General features: G+C 43.6%; 1 protein-coding gene across 1 annotated transcript in view; it reads left to right on the plus strand.

The window, feature by feature from the left end:
* The first annotated feature begins 3,486 nt into the window (after positions 1-3,486).
* Positions 3,487-27,455, plus strand: part of adamtsl4 (ADAMTS-like 4) — a 72,628-nt gene continuing 48,659 nt past the window's right edge. The window contains exons 1-2 of the mRNA XM_072460045.1: positions 3,487-3,809; positions 4,198-4,837. Of these exons, the coding sequence (XP_072316146.1) occupies positions 3,697-3,809; positions 4,198-4,837 (753 nt within the window). The 5' untranslated portion in view covers positions 3,487-3,696. The remainder of the gene's footprint in view (positions 3,810-4,197; positions 4,838-27,455) is intronic.

Raw genomic sequence — 27,455 nt, forward strand, 5'->3', positions numbered from 1 at the left:
TAGGCTAAACCACCTCCTCTCATAAGTCTAGCTCTCATGCTAAAACAAAGGGTTAAATTACTTATCCTCGTAGGCGGCTTTTAATCCCGGCGGCGCATATTTATTTTCCTGTCAAATTGAAGTGCACCGGTCCGTAATTAGAGGCGACAGTGAACACCACGCATGACCCAAACCCACATACCGGTACTTTGAACATCGAGACCTCAAATAAAAGTACCTCAGTAGATTTCAGATGTTGATTTCAGATGCTGCACTTTTAACCACATCCCGGGTGTGTGAGAGAAACATACACGGAAAACATACTTGCCGTTTAAAGCCATTCATTTGTGAGCACCTTACGGCTGTTCTCGCTTTGATTACGTCTGTGAGTCTTGATTGAAATGAAAAAAAAAAACATTGCCCAGCCCGTTTAGTAACTTCATAAAGGTGGGCTTGGTGTGCAAAGTCCGCTGAGGTCACTGGAACAGTTGATGGGGCACTCATTCACGGAAACCTGAATAGTTGCTTTGGGAAAATGACAGCTCCTGTAAAAAACGCATACATTAGGTCACAGAGAAGTTATAAAGAGCTTTTTGGAGTGGCAGGCGACCCTCCTGCAAGTCAACAGTTCAATCCCAACTCCAACAAAGCCACATTGTTGTAGTGTTCGCGGGCAAGACACTTCGCCCACTTCGCCGCTGTAGAAAAGCAGAGTGAGCTTGAATGTGTGGTTGAACTTAGAGCTGTTCCAAAATAAAACCACCAACAATATAAATTCAGATGTTACAGTGCTACTCTATACTATTTAGGACAGTTATTGTAGCTTACCACCACTAATGAATGTGTAATGTTGCGCTTTGTTAAACTTTTGTCGTGATATAAAAGAGAAAATCTTGTATGATTGACATTTACACAAGACAAATACTCAACGTGGGGCATCTATAATATTTGTTCTAACTTCTTCCAGGATTTCTAAGTCATAGTTGCTTCCATCCCCACAGCATTTCCCAGTCATTATTAGTGTTTTTAACCTCTGCGGCAGCTCAAAACTCAGCGTTAATGTGTCTCTCTTGAGGATAATCAGGTGCGGTGCATGCAGTGTTACCGTATTTTCCGGACTATATGTCGCAACTTTTTTCATTGTTTTGGCCGGGGTTCGACTTATACTTATACATATACTCTGGAGCGACTTATATGTGATGTTATTTGTTATTTTCACACTTGAAACTGCATTTCATACTCCAGTGCAACTTATATATGTCTTTTTCTTCTCTATTATGCATTTTTTGGCTGGTGCGACTTATAGTCCGGAAAATATATATATATCCTAAATTTCATATTGCCCCAAAAGCACATGACAATTTATCATGAACAATATGATACGACCCCCAAAATGCAGTCAAGTATTTTGCACTACTACTTTATCATACTTCATACACTTCATAGATGCACTCATTCACAAGGGATATCACATGAACAACAAGAATGGCAATATTTAGCTAAACTTTCACTGATCCATAAGGTTATTTGCTTAAAACTTGCCCTAACGCTGTGGTTTGTGCTTTCCTCCAGGCTCTATGTGCTGTGGGGCTGCGTGGTGGCCGCGACCTCCGTGACCAAAGATGCCAAGAGGAAGGTGAGTCATTAGCTCGTGGTTCCTCTAAGATCCCCGCGGACAACAGCATCTCTGACGGGGTGAAAGGTGGCGGTGATTACAGGGGCCCCCAGCGGACACACGGCTCCGCATACTTCTTAAGAATAGCGCGTAACCCAACATTCAGCGGCGAGAAATGAGAGGAATTTGCGGCGTGGGGATTAGGGTCGCGGCGTGTTGCTGTGTCTTGTCTGTGTGTGGTGGTACAGTGTGGCCCGAGCCTAAGCAGTAGCTCCGGGGGTCGCGGTGCCGCTTGCGGGGTCACTGCACCGGGCTCATTACGGCTCCTGTTCTGTTCGCGCTGTGCCGTTTGATGTCACTCAGCACGGAGCAGCTTCCCGCAAGAACACACGTCAGAGCTTCGTGGCGTTTCCTTCCTACTTTCCGCTTTCTTTTTGCGCTTTATTTTAATTGTAAAACAGTTTCTTCTAGTTCTCCTAGACGTTTAGATTCTGGACGGTTCCGGTTCTACGCTATTTTGTTTTAAAGTCTTTGACCATTCATATGTAAAAGAAGCAAAATAAGGTTTTTGGTCATACAATTCTCAGTAAATGCTCAAAGATGTACATTGTGCACAGAAGATATTCAGGAACAGAAGTGATATGACAAAATGTTGACAAAACTCTTCCAATCCAAGAGGACAAGCAGGTTGTATTTTCCCTTTTGGTCAACTTGAACTGTCAACCTGATTTATATAAACTTGAGGGGAAGTTGAAATTTGCTTTCCTGGTCCTGCCTGAAAAGACTTGTTTGTTGGGCTCACCTGTCAGAGGTCACTCGGCCAGGCCAGAGTCAGAGCAAAGAAATGAGACGGAAACATTTATCAACAGCCGCAGGGGAAGCAATCTATGGTCCAAGCTGGCACAGGCTCAAACACATGTACACAAACATAAAAAGAGCCAACGTCAACCCTGACCTCCAGCACACTCAAAGACATCTGCGCTGGACCCGGTCTAGTGCACGACCTGCAGAGACCAAGCTTGTATTTGGCCTCAGAGGAAGGAAACTCAGGAGATGACAGCTCATCTGTGAAGCACTTACTCTGAAGAAATATGCCCTTCATGATTTGTGATTTTGCAACAGCCATATTTTTGCAACTCTATGTACTTCTTCAATACTTTTGCCAAACTAAGCAGATTTGACTCTGTTGCTGCAGTATTAGTGTTATAGCTGGATGACGGGATGTAAACACTCATTTGGATTACAGAGACGGTCCTCTTTTTGAATCATTCCCCTGTTAAGTGCTGGCTTAAAAAAGCGTTCCCTGAAGTTATATCTTGGTTTGGCTTTGTGTTGGTCAGCTTTTATGTGGTAAATAGAAAGGGCCCGCTCTCAGCTCATAGCTGGAGTGAGACGAGGGCCTCTCACAGGCAAATGCGGCTCTGAAAGTAGAAAGGTGCTGTTGATGGATGGGTTACTTCATGTATAGATGACCTTTTGTTCAACAGCTCTTTGTTAAATTCTTCTCTCAGCTGCCTGAAAGCCGGACCCACAACTACTGACAGTGTGGGACGTCATGTTTGAATGTCATGTTTATGATAAATGTGTAATTTTACTCTTTTGTGTGTCAGGTGGCCGGCCGGAGGTCCAGGCAGGTGTATGAGGCGGAGTCAGTGGAGGGGGTGTGGTCTATCTGGGGGGAGTGGTCCCAGTGCTCCCAAACCTGCGGAGTGGGTGTGTCCCACCGGATCAGGAAGTGTTTAGCCCCTCCTCCTCCACAAGTCCCGCCCCTATCCCACTCTCAACCAAACTGGGCAGGATATTTACCTGGAGGCGTCAGGACTCCCGTCAGCTCACCTCTGCACCCTTTTTACTCTCCCCGTCACCCGGGGCAACACGTGCCCTATCACGCCTCTCCCTTCCCCAACAACCACAACCAAGGTCTTCCTCTGTACAGGAACAGTCCAGCGGGTGGGGGAGGGGCGCCCGTCCCAGCACAGCCCAATCCATCCTCCTCCTTTTATCAACCAGATTTCTCACCCACAAGTCAGGACCGTGTTCCAGTTTATCAGTCGCCTCATCACGCTGCTTCACAAAACTATAACAACCAGCCCGCGCGGGTCATGAGGCGACCCACCAATCCAGCCGCTGTGAGGTCAGGAGGAGGCGGGAGCAGGCGCTCAGTTTCCACCAATCGGGAGGCTGGGGCAGCAGTGGCTGCTGGGGCTGTAAGGAGGTGGGTGTCTGAAGTCCGCTATCACAGTGTGCTTTTCACAACTCTTTCTTGTAATCGAGAAGTTATTGCACAATGACATTTATTTTCTACATTGATGTCAAGGCATGAATTCCTTCTGCATTTGATCTTTGTGTTTTGAGATTGATTCCCTGACAATCAGGTACATTTCTCCCACTCTTCCCTGCACATCTTGCTATCTTGTTGAACCAAAAAAGCTGGGGTATTTTACACGGCAGCACAAATTCACTCGACTCCTCTTTGCGTCTGGCATCCATCGAATCATTACACGAACAGTTCGGTTTATATCTCGTAAAATGACCAGAAACAGACGCCTATATTAGTATGTCTTCTTAACTTTCTATAACACATTTTCCCCCTCCTATTTCAGGTCTTCTCCAATCCGTCCAGGCCAGTTTGGATACGGCAGAGTCCCCTTTTCTTTGCCACTACATCGTCAAAACAGACAAGCCAGACACACTCTTAATGGCACTGATAATGCGCCGCCTTCGACTGTAGAACTAGACGTCAATGAAAACAACAGCCAGAAAGAGCAGGAGGAGGCTGTTTTTGGAGAAGATCAGGAAAGCACAGCCGCGCCCATAACAGAGGAACTGTCCACGACGTCCACGACAACCCAAAAACCGCACCGCCACGTCGTCCGGCAGGCTTCTGCCGACACGAGGCCGAGAGAAAGAGTCCCTCCTTACCAGTTCTCTCGCCCATCACCTCATAGACAATTTGACTGGAATACCGTCACGGCCCCTCCCCCGCCCGCAGCTCCTCAGTCACGCCCAAACTCACCTGGGTCGCCCTATACCCCGCCCCTTCACCGCCCTCACCGTCTCAACTGGGACAGGGAGCACCAGCCGCACCAGCCGCACCAGCCGCACCAGCCGCCCACTGGGAACGTGTATCCGCTCCAGCATCCGAGCGTCCCGTACGGAGGAGCCGAGGCGGGGCAAGAGCGAGGCAGGGTCGTCTACAGGTGCTCCGGGTCCGAGAAGGAATACAGGAGGTGCTTTTCACAGGTAAGACTGGGCAATATCGCAAACTCTTGTCATTATGTTGGGTTTTTCCTGAAATGCCTGACTAAAATTACACCCAATTCAGACTGAAGCTCTTCCTGAACCCTTTGGAGTTTATAAATATATACATACACATAAATGTTTGGGCTTTTTGTGAGGCCGACACTCTGTATTTTTGGCCTCTGATGTCTGATTTACTCTAATTATAGGTGGTAACTCAGAGGAACATCAGATTTCAAACCCGCCTGGAGGTTTTAAAAGTGAATGCTAAGTAAATGAATCCTAGCTGAATGCGAGTACAATTAAATTTGGTCATTTCTTGGCTTTTTGGTTGGTTTGGTGTCCACACTGATCCTGACTCTTTTATCTGAATTGCAAGATAGAGTACATTATGATCTTTTTTGTGCTGTTGATAGAGAGAAATATATTCTTTTATATAACCAATTCTGTGTCCTAACAAGAGCAGATCGATGCTTTCCGCCCACTGTCTAATATACTATTCTATTTTTTTTCCTACTATATATCAAGAATATTCATGCTTGATTTCCTGGTGCTTCTCTGATTTTTCTGTTTGTCGTTTCACACAGAAAAGTCTCAGTTTATTATATGGCTGATTGGCTTGTAGATATTCCAGTTAAAAAGACCCAAACAGATCCTGGATGACTGAAACTATTGGATCTCGACTTGATTAAAATTGGATTCATTTCACAGCCGTAACTGAAATATTTCCATGCTCATAGTGATTTGTACACACATATTGTCAGTTTCATGCTCGCCATAGTCGGATCATTCCCAGGTTCAAACACTAGCCGCTTGTCCTTGAGCACTTAGTTGGATGGAAACTTCCTGCCTCTGCTTCTCTGTAAAGACTGTGTACGCTGTTGGCCTCCACCTGAATACACACCTCCGCAGTGGCACTTCACACGTGATTATCATCTCCCTAAACTCTGAGGCATGACTGGGGTGACGACGCGACCCGTTCTCCTCCGAGCTGCAGACGGAGAGCTTGATTGGTTGTGAAGTTAGTTGATGTGGTATATATCGTTTACACTGCGGCTGTGTGTCTCAAACTGTAGTGTACGAGCTCCTTCTGATGGTATTTGGACCTGTCTTCTGTTTTTTTCCCCTTAATTTAGTGTCTGTTTTCTCCATTTGTCCTCCTTTGAGTAACTTCTTGGTTAGAACTAATGTAGCAAGGATTATACACCTGGTTTAGACTTGTAATAGTCCTGTTATAGACCTGGTTTAGTCCTAATTTAGACTTGTAATAGTCCTGTTATAGACCTGGTTTAGTCCTGGTTTAGACTTGTAATAGTCCTGTTATAGACCTGGTTTAGTCCTAATTTAGACTTGTAATAGTCCTGTTATAGACCTGGTTTAGTCCTGATTTAGACTTGTAATAGTCCTGTTATAGACCTGGTTTAGTCCTGATTTAGACTTGTAATAGTCCTGTTAAAGACCTGGTTTAGTCCTGATTTAGACTTGTAATAGTCCTGTTATAGACTTGTAATAGTCCTGTTATAGACCTGGTTTAGTCCTAATTTAGACTTGTAATAGTCCTGTTATAGACCTGGTTTAGTCCTGATTTAGACTTGTAATAGTCCTGTTATAGACCTGGTTTAGTCCTAATTTAGACTTGTAATAGTCCTGTTATAGACCTGGTTTAATCCTAATTTAGACTTGTAATAGTCCTGTTATAGACCTGGTTTTGTCCTAATTTAGACTTGTAACAGTCCTGTTATAGACCTGCTTTAGTCCTGATTTAGACTTGTAATAGTCCTGTTATAGACCTGGTTTAGTCCTGATTTAGACTTGTAATAGTCCTGTTATAGACCTGGTTTTGTCCTAATTTAGACTTGTAATAGTCCTGTTATAGACCTGGTTTAGTCCTGATTTAGACTTGTAATAGTCCTGTTATAGACCTGGTTTTGTCCTAATTTAGACTTGTAATAGTCATGTTATAGACCTGGTTTTGTCCTAATTTAGACTTGTAATAGTCCTGTTATAGACCTGGTTTAATCCTAATTTAGACTTGTAATAGTCCTGTTATAGACCTGGTTTTGTCCTAATTTAGACTTGTAACAGTCCTGTTATAGACCTGGTTTAGTCCTGATTTAGACTTGTAATAGTCCTGTTATAGACCTGGTTTTGTCCTAATTTAGACTTGTAATAGTCCTGTTATAGACCTGGTTTTGTCCTAATTTAGACTTGTAATAGTCCTGTTATAAACCTGCTTTAGTCCTAATTTAGACTTGTAATAGTCCTGTTATAGACCTGGTTTAGTCCTAATTTAGACTTGTAATAGTCCTGTTATAGACCTGGTTTAATCCTAATTTAGACTTGTAATAGTCCTGTTATAGACCTGGTTTAGTCCTGATTTAGACTTGTAATAGTCCTGTTATAGACCTGGTTTAGTCCTAATTTAGACTTGTAATAGTCCTGTTATAGACCTGGTTTAGTCCTAATTTAGACTTGTAATAGTCCTGTTATAGACCTGGTTTAGTCCTAATTTAGACTTGTAATAGTCCTGTTATAGACCTGGTTTAATCCTAATTTAGACTTGTAATAGTCCTGTTATAGACCTGGTTTTGTCCTAATTTAGACTTGTAACAGTCCTGTTATAGACCTGCTTTAGTCCTGATTTAGACTTGTAATAGTCCTGTTATAGACCTGGTTTAGTCCTGATTTAGACTTGTAATAGTCCTGTTATAGACCTGGTTTTGTCCTAATTTAGACTTGTAATAGTCCTGTTATAGACCTGGTTTAGTCCTGATTTAGACTTGTAATAGTCCTGTTATAGACCTGGTTTTGTCCTAATTTAGACTTGTAATAGTCCTGTTATAGACCTGGTTTTGTCCTAATTTAGACTTGTAATAGTCCTGTTATAGACCTGGTTTAATCCTAATTTAGACTTGTAATAGTACTGTTATAGACCTGGTTTTGTCCTAATTTAGACTTGTAACAGTCCTGTTATAGACCTGGTTTAGTCCTGATTTAGACTTGTAATAGTCCTGTTATAGACCTGGTTTTGTCCTAATTTAGACTTGTAATAGTCCTGTTATAGACGTGGTTTTGTCCTAATTTAGACTTGTAATAGTCCTGTTATAGACCTGGTTTAATCCTAATTTAGACTTGTAATAGTCCTGTTATAGACCTGGTTTTGTCCTAATTTAGACTTGTAATAGTCCTGTTATAGACCTGGTTTAGTCCTAATTTAGACTTGTAATAGTCCTGTTATAGACCTGGTTTAATCCTAATTTAGACTTGTAATAGTCCTGTTATAGACCTGGTTTAATCCTAATTTAGACTTGTAATAGTCCTGTTATAGACCTGGTTTAATCCTAATTTAGACTTGTAATAGTCCTGTTATAGACCTGGTTTAGTCCTAATTTAGACTTGTAATAGTCCTGTTATAGACCTGGTTTAATCCTAATTTAGACTTGTAATAGTCCTGTTATAGACCTGGTTTTGTCCTAATTTAGACTTGTAATAGTCCTGTTATAAACCTGCTTTAGTCCTAATTTAGACTTGTAATAGTCCTGTTATAGACCTGGTTTTGTCCTAATTTAGACTTGTAATAGTCCTGTTATAAACCTGCTTTAGTCCTAATTTAGACTTGTAATAGTCCTGTTATAGACCTGCTTTAGTCCTAATTTAGACTTGTAATAGTCCTGTTATAGACCTGGTTTAGTCCTAATTTAGACTTGTAATAGTCCTGTTATAGACCTGGTTTAATCCTAATTTAGACTTGTAATAGTCCTGTTATAGACCTGGTTTAGTCCTAATTTAGACTTGTAATAGTCCTGTTATAGACCTGGTTTAATCCTAATTTAGACTTGTAATAGTCCTGTTATAGACCTGGTTTTGTCCTAATTTAGACTTGTAATAGTCCTGTTATAAACCTGCTTTAGTCCTAATTTAGACTTGTAATAGTCCTGTTATAGACCTGGTTTTGTCCTAATTTAGACTTGTAATAGTCCTGTTATAAACCTGCTTTAGTCCTAATTTAGACTTGTAATAGTCCTGTTATAGACCTGCTTTAGTCCTAATTTAGACTTGTAATAGTCCTGTTATAGACCTGGTTTAATCCTAATTTAGACTTGTAATAGTCCTGTTATAGACCTGGTTTTGTCCTAATTTAGACTTGTAATAGTCCTGTTATAGACCTGGTTTTGTCCTAATTTAGACTTGTAATAGTCCTGTTATAGACCTGCTTTAGTCCTAATTTAGACTTGTAATAGTCCTGTTATAGACCTGCTTTAGTCCTAATTTAGACTTGTAATAGTCCTGTTATAGACCTGCTTTAGTCCTAATTTAGACTTGTAATAGTCCTGTTATAGACCTGGTTTAGTCCTAATTTAGACTTGTAATAGTCGTTATAGACCTGCTTTAGTCCTAATTTAGACTTGTAATAGTCCTGTTATAGACCTGGTTTAGTCCTAATTTAGACTTGTAATAGTCCTGTTATAGACCTGGTTTAGTCCTAATTTAGACTGTTATAGATGTGGAAAAACAAAAAACTCTCTGTCACAAGAATAAATTGACCTTATATTGTTCCTTTGATAGATCATTTCAAATCTACTCAAATCAAGATCATATATTCTTAATTCAAGTAGTTTTGACCTGCCTGGATATTAATTTCTGCATTTTGTAATAAATAAACTGTCAAAAGCTGCAAAAGAGCAGATATTTTTATCAGCTCCTTTTGTATAATTTTCCAAGCTGATGAAAAATGAAAACTCACATAATATTTCAAACAAGGGCTTAATAATAATAAGAATGAATTTGATTTATTAAGTGCTTTATTTGGAAACTTTAACATGCTTATGGTGATATTTCATCCGTTTTGTGTTTAATTTAACTGTCCTTTCACTTTTTGCATGATATCTGATCGTTTGCAAAAATGTGACGTGATTATTTTCTTTGGGGAACGTAAAACAGATATTGAGATGTCTTTTTTTTTGCCAGTATTGCACACTCACAGGTCTGAATGTTGTCAGAGGAGCAGTCGGGCGGACACAGGTGAGAACGGAGGGTGATCTCAGCTAACTCAGGTTTCACTGGAATGCGACGCCTGATTTCACTCAATTAAACCCAAGATCGGGGGCAGAGATGCGACGGGGAAAGTTAATGGTTTTCTGTCTGACGTCGTTTATGACCGAAACGCTATATTGGCATTAGGGCCCGACCGATTCATCTGTCTGCCGATTGCATCAGTCAATTTCGGGGTGTCACGAGCCATCGGACGTCGGGGCGAAAAAAAAAAGTCTACAGTTTGTATTGGATTTTTGAAAAAGAAACTGACTCCATTCAGCCACAGATTCATTTGGACCAACTTCATCGCAGTCGCTACTGATTCAAAACACATTTACAAACTTTAAACGTCCAGAAATACTTTGCTTTATTTCACAATCTGTGTCGCGGGATTGATTTTTTGTCAATTTGCTGCAGGCCTCTCCCCAATCTTCACCCCCATTTCACACTTCTTATTGCTCAGATAAAGCCTATATTGGCCACAAAGTTGTTATTAAGTTGTAACAATATCTTACAGTAGATATACCGTATTTTCTGGAGTATAAGTCGCATTGGAGTATAAGTCGCACCAGCAAAAAAATACGTAATAGAGAAGAAAAAAACATATTTAAGTCGCACTGGAGTATGAAATGCAGTTGCAAGTGTGAAAACAACAAATAATATCACATATAAGTCGCTCCAGAGTACAAGTATATAAGTATAAATATAAGTATAAGTCGCACCACGGCCAAAACAATGAAAAAAGGTGCGACTTGTAGTCTGGAAAATACGGTATTCACGAATCAACAAACTCCTTACTATATTTCTTACAATATGTAGTACTTCCTGTGTGTTTTCCTCTGGTCTGGACAGTATTTTTGGGCAAATGTTGACACTTTCCACCTCTGCGACGCCTGCTTTACATTAGCTGCTGACGTGCATGTGACCGTCCTCTATCTTTGCTTCATTTCGAGCGTAAATCAATCAGAGGCTTTCTGGAAAACAACGCATGGAAAGTTACAGATTTCAGCTTGAATTAAAGCCCTTTTCTTAGCCCGTCGAATCAAATAACAGCTTCCTGATTTAGTTTGCGAGTCATAACCCTTTTACGCTCGCCTCTTGGGTTTTGTCTAATGATAGTTACAGTAAGTAATGCCGAAATAGAGCTCCTCTGAAGGTTCTGCTCGTTTTAACTCAAGTGCAATAAATCCGCTGCATGTGATGTGCGTAGAAAGGGAAGGGCATCATTAAATAAACAGAAACTCGATGCTCGGTCGCGCTTAAACGTGATCGCGGCGATATAAATACACGACTGTGGCTGCAGTTGTTTCCAGAGGGCCACTTGTTGCTGGGTAATCTCAAGTGAAGCTGCAGATGATAACAGCGCTGCAAAAAATGAACATCCAGCGCGAGTTAGAATGACCTTGAACCAGTTTTGAGCCGTTTATATGTGTTTCCGTAACACCTGGATTACGGCAGCGGTAAAGGCCTAAGTACATTTAGTTTGTTTTTCTCCTTCATCATCCCAAAGTAAGTAGTAAAATAAATACACAATACAGCAGTACATTTCCCAGTGTACAGTGTAGCACCATCATGGCAAACCCAACACTCATTCAGACGAGAATGTTTGTTTAATGCTGCTCTTATGTAATTAAACATCTGTTATGACATTTTGGACACGCTTCAATATAATTAAGCTTTAAATTATGAAACTAAATCTGTCAGTGGGTTTGATGGTTACAATACCAGCGCTTTACCCCAAAGGCAAGTTGGTGTAACATGTAATAAAATGTAATAAATGTATTGAAACAAGCCAGAAACACATTGAAACGAATTAAGCAAATGACATTAAAACAACACAAGCTCCGCACAGTAAAGAAAGAAAGAAGAAATAAATAGAAAGAAATACATCCAAACAAGTCAAAATCACATCAATATTTGACAAAAAAGACATAGAAAATCACTTTGACATGGGCAAACATCACTTTTTGACATGTACGGACAACCTTTTTTTTACTTTGTCAGTATTTATTGAACACTTACTCATACCGGCTGATAGAATTTGATGGTCCAGTAATAGCTGAAGTGTGTTTTTGCAGTGTCCCTCCTTATCGGACACACGCTCGCCTCTCGTTGAGGTGAAGGAGGCACTCGCGGCCCCTTGACTCGTTCCCTCGTCGATGATAAGTTGGCAGCGCCCACACTCTGCACTTTGATGCGCCTCCTGTCTCCCGTCCATGCAACAGTCGCCGTGTTAAAGCTGATTTAGAGTTTGGCAGGGCCGTGCTCGCTCCTTGTGCCAGTGGTGCTAATAGAAGTCCTGTGACACCCGGGCCTGACTCATGGGTTCACGTTCACCTCGCGGTCACCTCTGGACACTGCGCAGTCTCATACTCATAATGCAAGACGCTGGTTTGAGTTGTATCTGATCAAAAAACGGCAAAAGATATCTATTGTTTATGGAATACAGATTTCTGAACCAGCGAGCGCATGATCCAGGTGTTTTCAGTCGTTAAAATGTATTCCTATTTTACTTATTGGGCCATTTAGGTTTCAGACAAATAATTCCTTCCTTATTTGAGGTTAGTTGAAGGAATTGCTTAAGTGCTATTGTGATACTGATAGACATCTTGTTGAGTATAAATTGCCTCTAGAAAATTCATTTGTCATCAATCGCCTGCCATTGTATATCTGTAAATGCTAAAAAGGAAGGATGACACTTTTATTTTTGTATTAACCTTTATTTGACCAGGTAAAAGCGGACTGCAGCACACATTATAAAAGCATTTACATATTTGCACACACACATAATAAGAGATTTAAACATGTTTAAAAGCACAGACAATGTTCACAGGTCGCATCGCTCTTTGTTTATTTGTAATTGAGCAAAAAGTTATAAGACATTAGATATTCTCCCAAGTAACTTCTAATGCAAAGTGACTAAAATGAATTACGACAGCGTGACACTGTCCTCTGCGTGCACAGACCAGTCTAAGTTAGGGTTAGTTAATGTTTTTTCCTCCTGTTCTTTTTGTTCTCCTGGATGCTCCTGTTTGCTCCTGCCCATCTCCCGAGCAGCTCTTATTTGTCATTCCTGCGAGCTGTAAAAACAGACATTAATAAAGCGATGAATGCAGGAGCTGCCCGGGCCTGCGTGTTACTGTATCGGGGGTAATTGCTGGAGCAAGGCAGGCCGACTGTGACACATCCCATTATCTGTGAGGTGTGTTTGTCATAACACAAGGCGCCCGGAGCCCATCACAAGTGCGAATGCCTCTGCGTTTCCACGGTTTGGAGGAGGACGGAGAGAGCCAGAGGGGCAACGGCGGCGTGTGCATGTGACCAGCGACGTGTGCGTGTGACCAGCGCTGCAAGAAATGGATTATGCGCGTTGGTGATGTAAATAAATGAATGTATTTAGTTGTGTTGTCACGATACAGTTTATGGTTTGAACTCGATTTCGATGCTCAGTACAGATTTCAGTACTGCAATGGTGACAAAAACACAACAAATTCTTCTACATTGACTGTAAATTTCAACACAAAGTAATCATACTTTTGTCGTGTTTCCTTGTCATCTTAAACTAGTTCTGATAAAGCTCAAGATCGTTCTAAAATTGTTCAGGAAAGGTCAAGTTTGTGTGATGTTTTTGTGTCGATGAACTTGATAAAGTCGTTTTGACACTAGTTTTAGCATTCATTAAGATCTAATTATCGTATCTATCTAGTTGTTGTTTTGGTTTCAGTACAATTTATTTTGCTGATTTAAAAGTGCATCGTGAGATAATGATTTTGGCCTCTACAAAAATAATTAGATTTGGTTTGAATATAGTTGAAAGATGTTGCTTCTTTGCCTGGAATGTTCTGCAGTTTGACATTAATACCTTAAAAAACATGAATTCCTTCTTACAGTGAGGGGGCGTGTCCATGGATGAATGTAATGCATTATTTTGAATATTTCAGTCAAAGCAAACACACGCCACGGAGAAGTCTCCAACATTACAAACTATAATCATCTAATCTTTGACCTGGTGAATGTTCTGGGTGTTTTCGAGGCCACACAGGAGGAAGTGACACCGTCAACGGGTCGAGAAAAACACTGTTTTTAGCTGAGAGAAGGAGGAAAAGGGCAGAATAGGGGAAGTAGGATGAATGGGAAAAACATTTAAAAGTAGAGAACTGTTTTTGAAGGGAAAGCAGAAAACAATAGAGATTCAAGGCAAAGGATGACCGGAATTCACAGGACTTTAAAACTAACATGAGTTATGACTGGAAAGCAGCTTACGTATTCACATTTTTTACTATTATTCGACTTGTTTTTGTCCGTTGGCAGTGGGAGATCGATTTGCAGAGGCGTTTTAGTGAGTACGGTACATTGGAAAAGTGTTTAGAATGACAAAGCAGAAGTTCCAGAAGAAGACGAAAAGGAACATTTTTGACGTGGAGATAGTTTATTTGAGGGAATAGCTGCACGTAAGAGGAGAAGATGGACGTATTCGGTGGCCGATGTGACTGATTAAAACGGGGACAACTTCATAATATTTACCACTGGCTTCAAGTTATTTATTTCAAGGCAAAATAATGCACAAAATATGGATGTTGTTTGTCATTATTGCACTTATAGACAAACAAAAGAGAGATTCCTTCCATGGGGGAGACTGGGATTTACACAGCAGTGCACACACAAACGTAAGATCAGTTAAACTACGTAAGTCTTGACTTATTTTGACATATTCATCACGTATTTCAAAGTATTTCTGAGTTGTTTCAAGTACTGTTGTCACGCAATGTCAATACAACAACAAAAAAGCGCAATACTTTACCATGAAAATGAATATGGTATAGTTTGAGCAATGAATGAGCACAAGTATAGTTTATTAGTTTATAAATCATGTCCTTAATTACAAAGTTCAAGACAATTACTGTACAAATGAGGATTGATTTGATAGTTGATACCAGTTGCTGTCTAGGTATCTATTTTTGATAACTCTTCTAACCCATTTTATAGCTCTGATTGTGATTGAAAAAGCAAAATGTGGTGCATCTGGAGAGAGCAGGGCAGAGATCCACAGACGTGCTCAGTGTTTGTGTGGAGTGTAACAGGAGGAGACGCTCGGTGTCCGGGGAGAGGGAGGGAAAGGTGCAACCCGAGCCCTCGGCCTCAGAGTCCCACTCCTCACACAGCGACGCGGCCCCGCACTTTCCCGCTCTCACTCACAACACACTCGGCTTTTTTGTTTTGTGGAAACGCTAATGAAATTCTTCTGCTGTTGACTTTGAATTTCCTGCGTTCCATGTTTTCTGCTCAAAAGTGGGATGAGGAACACAAATATTGTTGCAGGCTTAATGCAAAACCAGTGGTAAAATGTCTTCTTGGTCCTCATTATAATACAAATATGTATCCGGCTTGACAGCAAATAGTCAACTATTCACATAAAAGCTTAGTTTGCTTATGTATTATCTTATATTGCCTGTTTACTTTGAATAACTGAGTGAGTAAGCTTCTTTTTTCACATCTATATCCATTATCATTGCCTTTTTGCCATATTTCTGCAGGAAAAAACATTGCCTTTTGATCAAGTCCCAGTAACTGTAACACAAAAAGTCAAATCGACTCGTTAAAATAAAAACAAACAGATTTCTGGTATGAGTTAAAGGTAAAGTATGTCATTATACCTGCTTGTCTCCATGCTGATGTTATTGCTTTGTCCGCCACAATAAAGCATGCAACATGCTAACTTCTAATTTGCTTTAAATCAATTGCACGTGGTTCTATTGATCAAAAATACAGCGGAAAACATGCTGTCGTGAGCGAACTCGCCTCTCCACAGATCTGACCGCGGCTTTGTGGCCCCACCCTCCATGAACCTCTCCATGGAGACAAGCAGCATTCACCAGAAAAGCTGCACAGTGAACCTTTATTAGACGGTTCTTTCGTTGAAGATTGAACTTTTTCTCTGGTGGATCAATCCTGGATGAATAAGAGATTACACCGAACTGAAGATAGGACAAAACACACGGCACAAGCCTGAATAACTACAGTATAATCTGAGACAATCCTGTTGAGGGATGATCAGGGTTATCAGTGATATCGGAGGGATTCCCAGATATCGGTATCAGTCCAATATTGAAAATGTACCCGATATTTGAGTCTCAATCCCAGTTTGTCCACAGTCTTGAGGTCTCTACAAGAGTCTCTACAAGAAGTCTCTACAAGAAAATGGAAATAGATGAACAATTTGAATAAAAATATACAAAAGGCAAATTGCTAAAGATTTTTAATTGTAACATTGGTTGGTTTTCGGCCTCATCGGCAAGACAAATATCGGTATCGACTCAAAAACCTCCGCACGGGACCGTCCCTAATCCTGTCGCCTTCCAAAACAGTGTTTGCAACATCAGGAACACTTTGATAAACGCACAGGCTCGTAGATTCCTTCTCCCAGTCGCTGTCATTGCTCGTTTATCTTCCCGATAACAGTTTACAGAATGCATCGTAACAGATAAAAACTCTGAGCTGTTTTGGTTCTGCAGACAGACTCCCTGATCCCGGCTCCGGTCTGAAATGTGAGAGGTGTGTGTTGTAACCTCCAGACGCGCCTCCAGCCGGCTGCACTGGGATGATCTAACTTTTGTCTGTTCCATATTATTATTGCTGTAGAATCACAATCCTCCTGTAATGACTGAGTGCAGACAGGACGTGACGGAGAGGCCCAGATGTGGCACCAGCCCCGCGCCAGCCAGAGGAGCAACTGTTCAAATGTGACATCGTTTATTGCATTTACATTTAAAATATAGAGTATATTTTTAAAAACGACTTAAGTACAGTTCGCATTATTTTCAAGGGATTTTGTCCAAAAATGAAATACAATTGTATCCAAAACACACGTACATAGTCAGTCTAAAACGAGTCTATACCAGGTCTAAAACAAGACTAAACCAGGTCTAAAATGAGATGAAACAAGGTCTAAAACTAAACTAAACCAGGTCTGAAATGAGTCTAAAACGAGTCTAAACCAGGTCTAAAATGAGACGAAACCATGTTTAAATCGAGACAAAACCAGGTCTAAAACAAGACTAAAACCAGGTCTAAAACAAGACTAAAACACGTCTAAAATGAGACTAAACCAGGTCTAAAATGAGACTAAAACACGTCTAAAATGAGACTTTACCAGGTCTAAAATAAGACTAAACCAGGCCTAAAATGAGACTAAACCAGGTCTAAAACGAGACTTAATCAGGTCTAAAACGAGACTAAACCAGGTCTAAAACAAGACTAAACTTCATGGTTGACAAGTTAATTTGTGACCATTTTTAATTTGGATTCCTTTTAGTTTCCTATCAGCCTGTCAGCCCCACTTGTTCAAAACGCTTTTTAACAATGTGTATCCTGTTTTATTTGTACCATGACCAGGTGCCAGTCTCGTTATTGGCTGCGGGACCGGCTCCTGCGGGACCGGCTCCTGCGGGACCGGCACCTGCGGGACCGGCTCCTGCGGGACCGGCACCTGCGGGACCGGCTCCTGCGGGACCGGCTCCTGCGGGACCGGCTCCTGCGGGACCGGCACCTGCGGGACCGGCTCCTGCGGGACCGGCACCTGCGGGACCGGCTCCTGCGGGACCGGCTCCTGCGGGACCGGCACCTGCGGGACCGGCTCCTGCGGGACCGGCTCCTGTGACCACCTAGTTACTTTCAAACCTGCCTTTCATGCGACGGCTTCCTCTGCTCCCACGGACCTGCTCATTTACTCTCCCCGGACCCTTTGATTAATCACCTAAATACTGTCTTTTCAATGCGGTTTCGGAGTTTGGAACCAAAACAATTAAAAGCTTTTGTTCCCCAGCGTCCGCGCCTGTTGGATGAGATATGACAAAACGCTTAATAAACATCTGATGGAATTTATGGTCGCAATAACTCAGATGCCAGAGCACAAATTAGTTCCCGAGGTTTAAAATGTGAGCTCAAAATTGGAAATCAGCTCATGCGTTCAAAGCTGCTGTTGGCATTCCTTCACTAAAATTGTTGCCGTGTTGTTGCGCCTCTGTTTTAATTATGGTGGATACCGGGCTAGGCGCCAGTGATTGATGGACAGGCCTTTAGTCGCTTAAATCCACCAATTAATGCACTTGAAACTTACTCTCATCGGGCATTGTTGCAAAGGACGCGATCAGTATTAGTCGGTGAAAGAAAATGAGGCGCTGGGAGAAGCAGAGCGGTTGTTGGGCCTCGCCACGTGAAGCTAAACCAGGCCGTACATTTGGGTCACCGTGCTTTTGGCCTTTTAAAATGCGGGGACCATAAAAAGAGTTTTGAAAAGACGTTACGACGAGGCAGTAAATCCCAGCTGGTGGTGGTTGAGTCGGGGAAAACGGTGCGCCTGACTTCTGAACACCAAACAAGTCAGGCAAAAGTGGGATTTTTTGGAATAATGATAATAATGAGTCGATAAGCGATAAGCGACGTTGATGGATTAGCGGCGTTTCCTCTTTTAGGACTTTCGACTTCCTATCGGGGTCAAGGCTGTGGCCCGCGCGCAAAGCTCTGGCCGCCGCACCGCCGCGGTCACAAGATACGCACAAGAATGTTAATGGCCGAGCACAAACACATACGTGAGCCTCCTCGCACACTTGTATTAATCTGTGTCACCGGTGCGTGCGTATGTGCAAACAGCAGATTAGCCCCGCCGCCGTGATTTATGAGTCTCCGGGGCGCGCTGGTCAGTCATTGAGCTCGCGTGAAGTTTCGACAATGCCTGAGGAATGAGCGGCTAGCCTTAACCTGTACCCGCCGCCGAACAGACTTGCACAATATGAAGGACGAGGGCTGACGCGTCGCTCGAGGTTTTCCTGACTGAAACCACACGGTGAAAGGGTTTATCCCCTTGGTCTAATCGCTTCCTACTTCCTACGCGAAGATCATTAGGTTGGAGCGAGAACAGAAAGTCAGCGTGCAAGGGTTTGACTTTAAAATACTCCAAATTATAGAGAAAATAGTCCCATTAAAAGTGAAGCGGCGTGTGAAATATATGCGTCAACTCCACTGGTGTATATAAATGTCAACGTTCTGGGAGTGTATTTGACATCAGCTACTATATAAATCAATCAAATAAAGGGTGTAGTAACTATTCTCCGCACTATAAGGTCAATGAATGGTCTATTTTCGAACATTTTTCATATATAAGGCGCACTGGACTATAAGGCGCACCGGACTAAGCGAAACAAAAAAGTGCACCACACAAAATCGCTTCGAGGTCAGAAAGCACAACCAGAATTCAACCATATATAAGTCGCACTGGATTATAAGGCCCACTGTCGTTTTTGGAGAAAATCAAAGGCTTTTAAGTGCGCCTTATAATGTGGAAAATACGGTAACTGTGATGTGTTTTGCCCAAAATGCACAGTATGTTAGAGATCGCTTGTCCTAACTAACTTTATTTGGTTGTTTTGAGTTATGGGAGCCTTCCAATGGGCTCAAAGCAAGACACTTTAGAGAGTTGCTTGTATTTGAAGTGATTGTTGTTGTTTGATGTGGCGCTGGCGTCGGGCTAACATAACCCAGATGCTTCGGTCCCGCGTCGTTGACCTTTTAAGTTGACAGAAGAACCGTTTTGGACACGAACAATCGACATAAAACATTCCTGAATTCACTCGCACCCCCAAATGTTATACAGCGCAATGAAAACTCTCTTAGCGCCGCACGATCGGTCGCAGTCAAACAAGGAAACGTTTGAATGGTTGTAATTGTCTTCATATGAGGTTTTGGAAAGATTCTTGTGTTCGTTCAGCTGCTCATTTCGTCCATTTTCTCTCAATTATTAAAGCTTTCGGATGCGTCGAGTCGCGAATCGAATCACAATCGTATCAATTCTCTCGAAAATCGTCCAGCCCAAAACGTCTTAAGCACGTTTATATTGACACAGACTCTACCCTCGTGTGAACGTGTCTGCGGTGAAAGAAAAGCACACGCCGTTCAAGGAATCGCGGGCCCTTCTGTTTCTGCTTCTTGACGCGCCGCTACCATCCTACAAAAACACATCTGTCTCTGGCTCTTTCAGCAGTTCAGTTCGCCTTCACCTGCGCGCCGGGCTCCTGTTCCCCATTAGGCTTTCCCGTCTTGCAGCTTCGTGGATCCTGACGGGCGGCCTGTCAGTCTCTCATCACGTACTCTCACCGCGGGTCGACGGGGCATGTCAGTCCGACTATACGCAACTCCGGGTGTGTTAGTCGAAGAGCGTTACAGGGGTGATGCAAAATGTGCCTTCGGGAGGTTTTAACCAGCGATACCGTTGTTCCCCGTGAGTGGTGTTTGGATCGGTGCATGTTTGAATAATCCTGTACCGACCTGCGTTTGAGCCGCGAGCTTTTCATCACCTTTTGCCCATCCAAGTCCACTTACTTGAGAAATGTAGACTCAGGGTTACATACAGTACAGAGTTAGGTTAATAAATGGCTCCTGACCATTAATGAGGAAACAGGCTGAAATTAGGCAGCAATGAAAACCAGTTTGTGTTGTTTCAGCTGCAGGACCTGATTTTTAAACCTTGAACTTCCGAATCGAACTTGTTGCTAGTTCTCATAAACTTTTGCCAGTATTCACGTACACGTGTTGGTTTCTCAGCTTTAGAATTGCTTTTTCAGGCAGAAACGTGTCAGCTCTCACCCCCAGTGTGTCGTGTAGTGACTCACACGGCTCTTTCTCTTTCGTTTGCATTGGATAAAATGGTTTGTAATTCCATGAAGACAGTTATATTGGGGGGAAAACACAATATACTCATTGAGGAGGGGAAAAAAATTAGTCTATGTGTCATTATTAAGTATCAGAAAAAGCTTGATATTTCTTGTAAAAATGGGTTTCATAGAACAAAGAGCAAACAATAGCCAAGATCACAATTTCAATGTTCTCATTATGCATTTCTGAGAGTCAAAAAATTATAATATTACAGAATTTTTTTGGAGAAATGTGAACTCACATTACCAAGTTTACTGTTTATTTAAATAAAAACGGTTATATTGGTGCTCTTTTGTGGTTAGTATCAGAGTTCATTCAGTTCATCTGTTGATATTTGAATCCCGAAACACTTGCTGGCACATTTTTGAAGAATTGCCATAATATTGTCATCGAGATCATCCAGAAAGTTCAGTATTTTTTATATTGTTTTTGTTGTTGTTTTCTGTCAAAACCATTCACCCCTGAACTTCCCAGTGAATTTGCCATAATTCACTCTGCGTTTGTTCCACATTCTGAGTGGGAAATGCCTCATATTGAGTATCCCGATCGCTTGTTTGATTTTGTGATGTTGCGGTTTCCAACGGCGACCTGCCTCGTGGTGATAACACGCCAAAGCCCATGTAACGCGATCAGCCGTTGCCCGTAGCAACCGGAGTGGCGTGTGTGTCGGCCCGTGAACCTCGCCTGTGTCTTTGTAATGAGCGTTTCCTCCACATCTGGTGGTTTGGACTGAAGGACCTGGCAGACCGGACCCTCACCGCAGACCGGACCCTCACCGCAGACCGGACCCTCACCGCAGACCGGACCCTCACCGCAGACCGGACCCTCACCGCAGACCGGACCCTCACCAACCAGACCCTCACCACAGACCGGACCCTCACCATAGACCGGACCCTCACCAACCAGACCCTCACCACAGACCAGACCCTCACCAAAGACAGGACCCTCACCACAGACCGGACCCTCACCAACCGGACCCTCACCACAGACCGGACCCTCACCAACCGGACCCTCACCACAGACCAGACCCTCACCGCAGACCGGACCCTCACCACAGACCGGACCCTCACCGCAGACCGGACCTTCACCACAGACCAGACCCTCACCACAGACCGGACCCTCACCACAGACCGGACCCTCACCAACCGGACCCTCACCACAGACCAGACCCTCACCGCAGACCGGACCCTCACCACAGACCGGACCCTCACCGCAGACCGGACCTTCACCACAGACCAGACCCTCACCACAGACCGGACCCTCACCGCAGACCGGACCCTCACCACAGACCGGACCCTCACCGCAGACCGGACCCTCACCGCAGACCGGACCTTCACCACAGACCAGACCCTCACCACAGACCGGACCCTCACCGCAGACCGGACCCTCACCACAGACCGGACCCTCACCGCAGACCGGACCCTCACCACAGACCGAACCCTCACCGCAGACCAGACACTCACCACAGACCAGACCCTCACCGCAAACCGGACCCTCACCACAGACCGGACCCTCACCACAGACCGGACCCTCACCGCAGACCGGACCCTCACCAACCAGACCCTCACCACAGACCGGACCCTCACCACAGACCAGACCCTCACCGCAGACTGGACCCTCACCACAGACCAGACCCTCACCGCAGACCGGACCCTCACCACAGACCGGACCCTCACCACAGACCGGACCTTCACCACAGACCAGACACTCACCACAGACCGGACCTTCACCACAGACCGGACCCTCACCACAGACCGGACCTTCACCACAGACCAGACACTCACCACAGACCAGACACTCACCACAGACCGGACCTTCACCACAGACCAGACCCTCACCGCAGACCGGACCCTCACCACAGACCGGACCCTCACCGCAGACCGGACCCTCACCACAGACCGAACCCTCACCGCAGACCGGACCCTCACCACAGACCGAACCCTCACCGCAGACCAGACACTCACCACAGACCAGACCCTCACCGCAAACCGGACCCTCACCACAGACCGGACCCTCACCACAGACCGGACCCTCACCGCAGACCGGACCCTCACCAACCAGACCCTCACCACAGACCGGACCCTCACCACAGACCAGACCCTCACCGCAGACTGGACCCTCACCACAGACCAGACCCTCACCGCAGACCGGACCGTCACCACAGACCGGACCCTCACCACAGACCGGACCTTCACCACAGACCAGACACTCACCACAGACCGGACCCTCACCACAGACCGGACCCTCACCACAGACCGGACCCTCACCGCAGACCGGACCTTCACCACAGACCGGACCCTCACCGCAGACCGGACCCTCACCACAGACCGGACCCTCACCGCAGACCAGACCCTCACCACAGACCGGACCCTCACCGCAGACCGGACCTTCACCACAGACCAGACCCTCACCACAGACCGGACCCTCACCGCAGACCGGACCCTCACCACAGACCGGACCCTCACCGCAGACCAGACCCTCACCGCAGACCAGACCCTCACCGCAGACCGGACCCTCACCACTGACCGGACCCTCACCACCATTTTTCTATCTTTTAGCCTCGCTCCTTCTCTCTCTTCCCCCCACGTTCTGTCTTTCTAGCCCTCTCACTATTCCTCTTCTATCCCTGTCTCTTTTTGATTTTGCTCCTCTCTATTTTCCAAAGTTCTCTTTCTTTCTCTTCTCTCTCTCTCATCTTTCTTTCTTTTTGCCTCACTTCTTCCTTTATTCTCTTCTCTCTCTTCCCCCCATGTTCAGTCTTTCTAGCCCTCTCACTATTCCTCTTTTTGGTTTTGCTCCTCTCTATTTTCCCACGTTCTCTCCCTTTCTCTTCCTGCTCTCTCCTCTTTCTTTCTTTCTTTCTTTCTTTCTCTCTCCTCTCTCTTTAGTCCGTCCATCACGGTCCTCACTCTCTCCCCCTCTCTCTGGTTACCTCTTTTCCTGTCTCTCACATTCCCCTTCTCTCTCATGCTCTGTCTTCCCATCTCTCTTCCCTCTCTAACCTTTTCACCTCCTTTAACCAACTGCCAATCATTTTTCTCCCTTCTCTCTCTCTTTTTTCTTTATTGTTGCCTTCTCTCTTTCCTTTCTTCATACTTTCTCTCCCACCTCCTTCTCTTATCTTACTGTCTATGTCTTCCTCTCTTCCCCTTCTGTCCTTCTCTACTTTTGTTTTCCTCCTCTCTTTTTCTGTCTATTGCTGCCTTCTCTCTCTCTCCTCCTTTCCCTTTCTATCCCCTCTTTCTACATTCTTTCCCGCACCCCAGTCTGTCATCTTACTGCCTATTTCTCCCCTGTCTTTTTGCATCTCTTCCTCTCTTCCTCTCTACCCCACCACTCTCTGTCTTCCTCTCTCTCTCTTCCCCTTCTGTCCTTCTCCTTTTCTCTCTCTCTCACCCTCGGTCTTGACAAACTGCCAGTCTTCTCTCTCCTTCTTGTCTGTCATTGCCCTCTCATCTTTGTTTTCCCTTTCTCTACACCCTCTCTCACCCCCCTCACCCTCTCTCCTACCCTTCTCTCTTTCTCCCTGCTCCTCATTCATCCCCCTCTGTCTCTGTCACTTTTTTTGCTCTCTTCCTCCCACTCTCCCTTCCCTTTCTCTCACTTCTCTCTCCTTTATCCTGTTCTTTTTATGCAGCTCCTCTCTCTCCCTCTCTGTCTCTCCCCCTCTCTCTTTTACCTCCTCCACTCTCTCTTTTCCTTCAAATACTCTCCCCTTTATCCTGTTCTCTTTCTCCAGCTCTTCTCTTTCTCTCACTCTCACTCTCCCTTCCCTTTCTCTCACTTCTCTCTCCTTTATCCTGTTCTCTTTCTGCAGCTCCCTCTCCCCCTCTCCCTCTCAGTCTTTCACAAACTCTCTCCCCCCCCCCCCCCCCCCCCCCGCCGAGGAGAGACTTTATCGTTGTCAAGCCGTTCATTTGCACTTGACTTTTTTTAACTAGATTTTGAATTGCCTTGTGAACGAATTGTGCTCTGCAAATAGACTTGACTAGATTTCTTTATTTACTGTATTTTCTGTCATAGTTTTGGCCGGGGAGCGACTTATATATTTATACTTATATACCATACTTCCCAACTTATCTATCGTCCCAGGAAGGAGATAACGCATAACAAAGCGAGAGATTGCCCCCCAAAGAGGGAGATTTCAAATTTAATCAGAATTAAGAGATAAAACAAATAGAAATGAACGAAAACACTGAAATGCGAGCCACATGACTTGCAGAATGCACATCCGTCCCCCTTTTCGCTCCTCAATATGTTTCTGTATTGAACTGACCATGCAGTGTTGAACCTACACCTGAATTTCTTTTTTTCCGTCCGTTTGTCATTGTCGGCGCCACTAGTTTTGGCACCAGTCACGTTGTTCATCATGATGTCGATTTCATTATTAAATTCGACCTGCGCACTTTAACTTCTTGCACTTCTTGAGCTTTGTATTCTGACGGAAACACGCCCAGCATTAGCGTAATCACAACAAACATGGAGGCGCCCATGTCAGCTGTTCCCCTCGCTCGCCTTCGCTACCAAAATAAAGGATAACGGCGTACAAAAGGTCGATTTAGAATTTTTAGATTGAAATATCTTAAAATCGGGAGATTAAGTCTCCCAATCGGGTTGATCAGGAGACAGGACCCAAATCGGGAGACTCCCGACTAAATTGGGAGGGTTGGGAAATTTGATGTACTTGTACTTGGAGCAACTTAAGATGTGATATTATTTGTTATTTTCACACTTGCAACAGCATTTCATACTCCAGTGCAACTTATGTATGTTCTTTTCTTCTCTATTATGTATTTTTTGGCCGGTGTGACTTATAGTCCGGAAATGTAAACCTATATACCAGTGGATTCATTCATTCATAAATTCTCTTAAATGTTACTTCTCTGGCTGGGAATTAGATGTATATTTTTTTCTTTTGTTAATTTTTTTTTAGGTATAAACGTACTCAAAACAAGAGAGTAAGACAACAAAATACTGTGTTGAAGTCGGTAAAGTATTTATCAGAAGATAGGGACTTGATACTCGATCGATTACATATCCCACTGATATTGATACTGCCATAACTGGGGGATCATATAGTTCCTGTTGTATGTTGATGGTGGGACCCGGACCACCAGAGGAACCCCACGCCGTGCACATGACCACTTCTTTATGGTCACACACTTTGGAATATACACAGAAATGTTTGGGGTTTTTTTATGGCTGAAAACCAGGCCAAACGTGTTTATCGGCTGCAGAAATATTTACAGCCATTACAGACCACATTTCACACACATCGGCTGGATTTAAGGTGCACATCCTCGCCGTGACCTCACACAAGACATGTTCTGTTTACACCGAGCGAAAAGTCCCTATTTAAATGTGGATGTGTTTGTGTGGGATGTGGATATGTGCTGAAAATGGGAACAAATAAGCAGTTAGAATTAATAAACAAAAATTCTGTCCTATCGCCAAGCCAACAAAAATGGGTCAATAAATAAATAGTTTTTTCCCCTATTAAAATACAGGAAATTTGTGTCAAAAATATAAGTTTGTGTCAAAAATACAGGGAATTTGTGTCAAAATTTAAGATGAGTAAAAGTGACTTCTTACTGTATTTATTTTGCATTTACTTTAAAGTTTCATTTAGCTTTACCTCAGTCGTCCACTGCAAAGCAACGTTCAATTCCGTCAACACATAGACAACATTTCCTCTCCAACTTTCCGTTCTTCTTGGATGATTGTCCAAACATATTCTTTCTTTAATTTATCGATAAAATGTGTTTTTATTACCAACAAATACAAGGGTCTCAAAAACTTGCTGTAGATCCCCATTGAAGACCGAGATTATATTACTTTTTTAACTTTCTTATGTCATCTTGAAAGTACTATAAGTTGTTTTGACTACTGCGAGCGACTCCCTCTGTCTCAAATTAAGTAGTAAATCGATAGTTTCTCCGTAGTACATCAAGTTCTGTTTAACTGTATTTACTTTGGTCATTTTTTATTGCCTTGGGTTTTGACTTTTTGACTCGCTCCGAGCAATTAAAAAAAAAAAAAAACCTCATGAATTGCTTTTCTCTCTGAAGAAGCGGCTAATCCTCATGAGCTCCTTGTGACAGCGGCAGAGGGCCACAGGGTGTTAGCGCGCCGAGGAATGCGTTTGACACTTTATCCATTGGGTTACACTGCGTCTCGGTTGCCTGCTCTTCACATGGGAACCGTTATGTGCGTGCATGCCTGGCGTGGCTCCCGCTCATCGTGTAAACCCGACAACTCCCTCGCTCTAGACGCCCTGAACGCCGCGGCGACGGGGAGAACGCTACAGCTGTTTGCGGCAGCTGTGTGCGGTCACAGGGGACGAGGACGAGGAGGGATGAGAAGGAACGAGGCAGCGGTGACAGATGAGATCGTTCTGGAAAAGTGTGGCTGTGATTGGCCAGCCGTCTATTGGATCGACACACCGTTATTGTTTATAAAAATGTGTTCTAGCTTTGTTTCAGTCACATTCCTATACAAGGATTGTCTCATAATCACATGTCTGCTTTCTATGAGGCTAATGTTTAACCCATGGAGAGTTTGAAATGCTAATTAGTCTAATGTTTAAGGGTGCAGAGTGCAGCCAAAACGTGTAAAGGTACGACACTAAAATAGCGGTCTTACTAGGAATCTTAAAATCTTAAAACATGAACAAATAAATAACTTAATCAGACCAGAATAATAACGTTGAATGACGAGTGAAGAGGGGAGAGGCATTCAGCAAGTCTTTGTACAAGTATGTATTTAACCCTTGGCACATTGTTAATATTTGTATGCCGTCACTTTCTGGAACATGCACAGACTTTGCAGACAGACTCCGCCCCTTCCTCCCTTCACCTTTGGACTTTGTAAATCATAATCC

This window comes from Eucyclogobius newberryi, unplaced genomic scaffold, assembly GCF_026437365.1.
Source record: "Eucyclogobius newberryi isolate DKJ021-1_F unplaced genomic scaffold, fEucNew1.0.hap1 SCAF_3, whole genome shotgun sequence".
Lineage (NCBI taxonomy): Eukaryota > Metazoa > Chordata > Actinopteri > Gobiiformes > Gobiidae > Eucyclogobius > Eucyclogobius newberryi.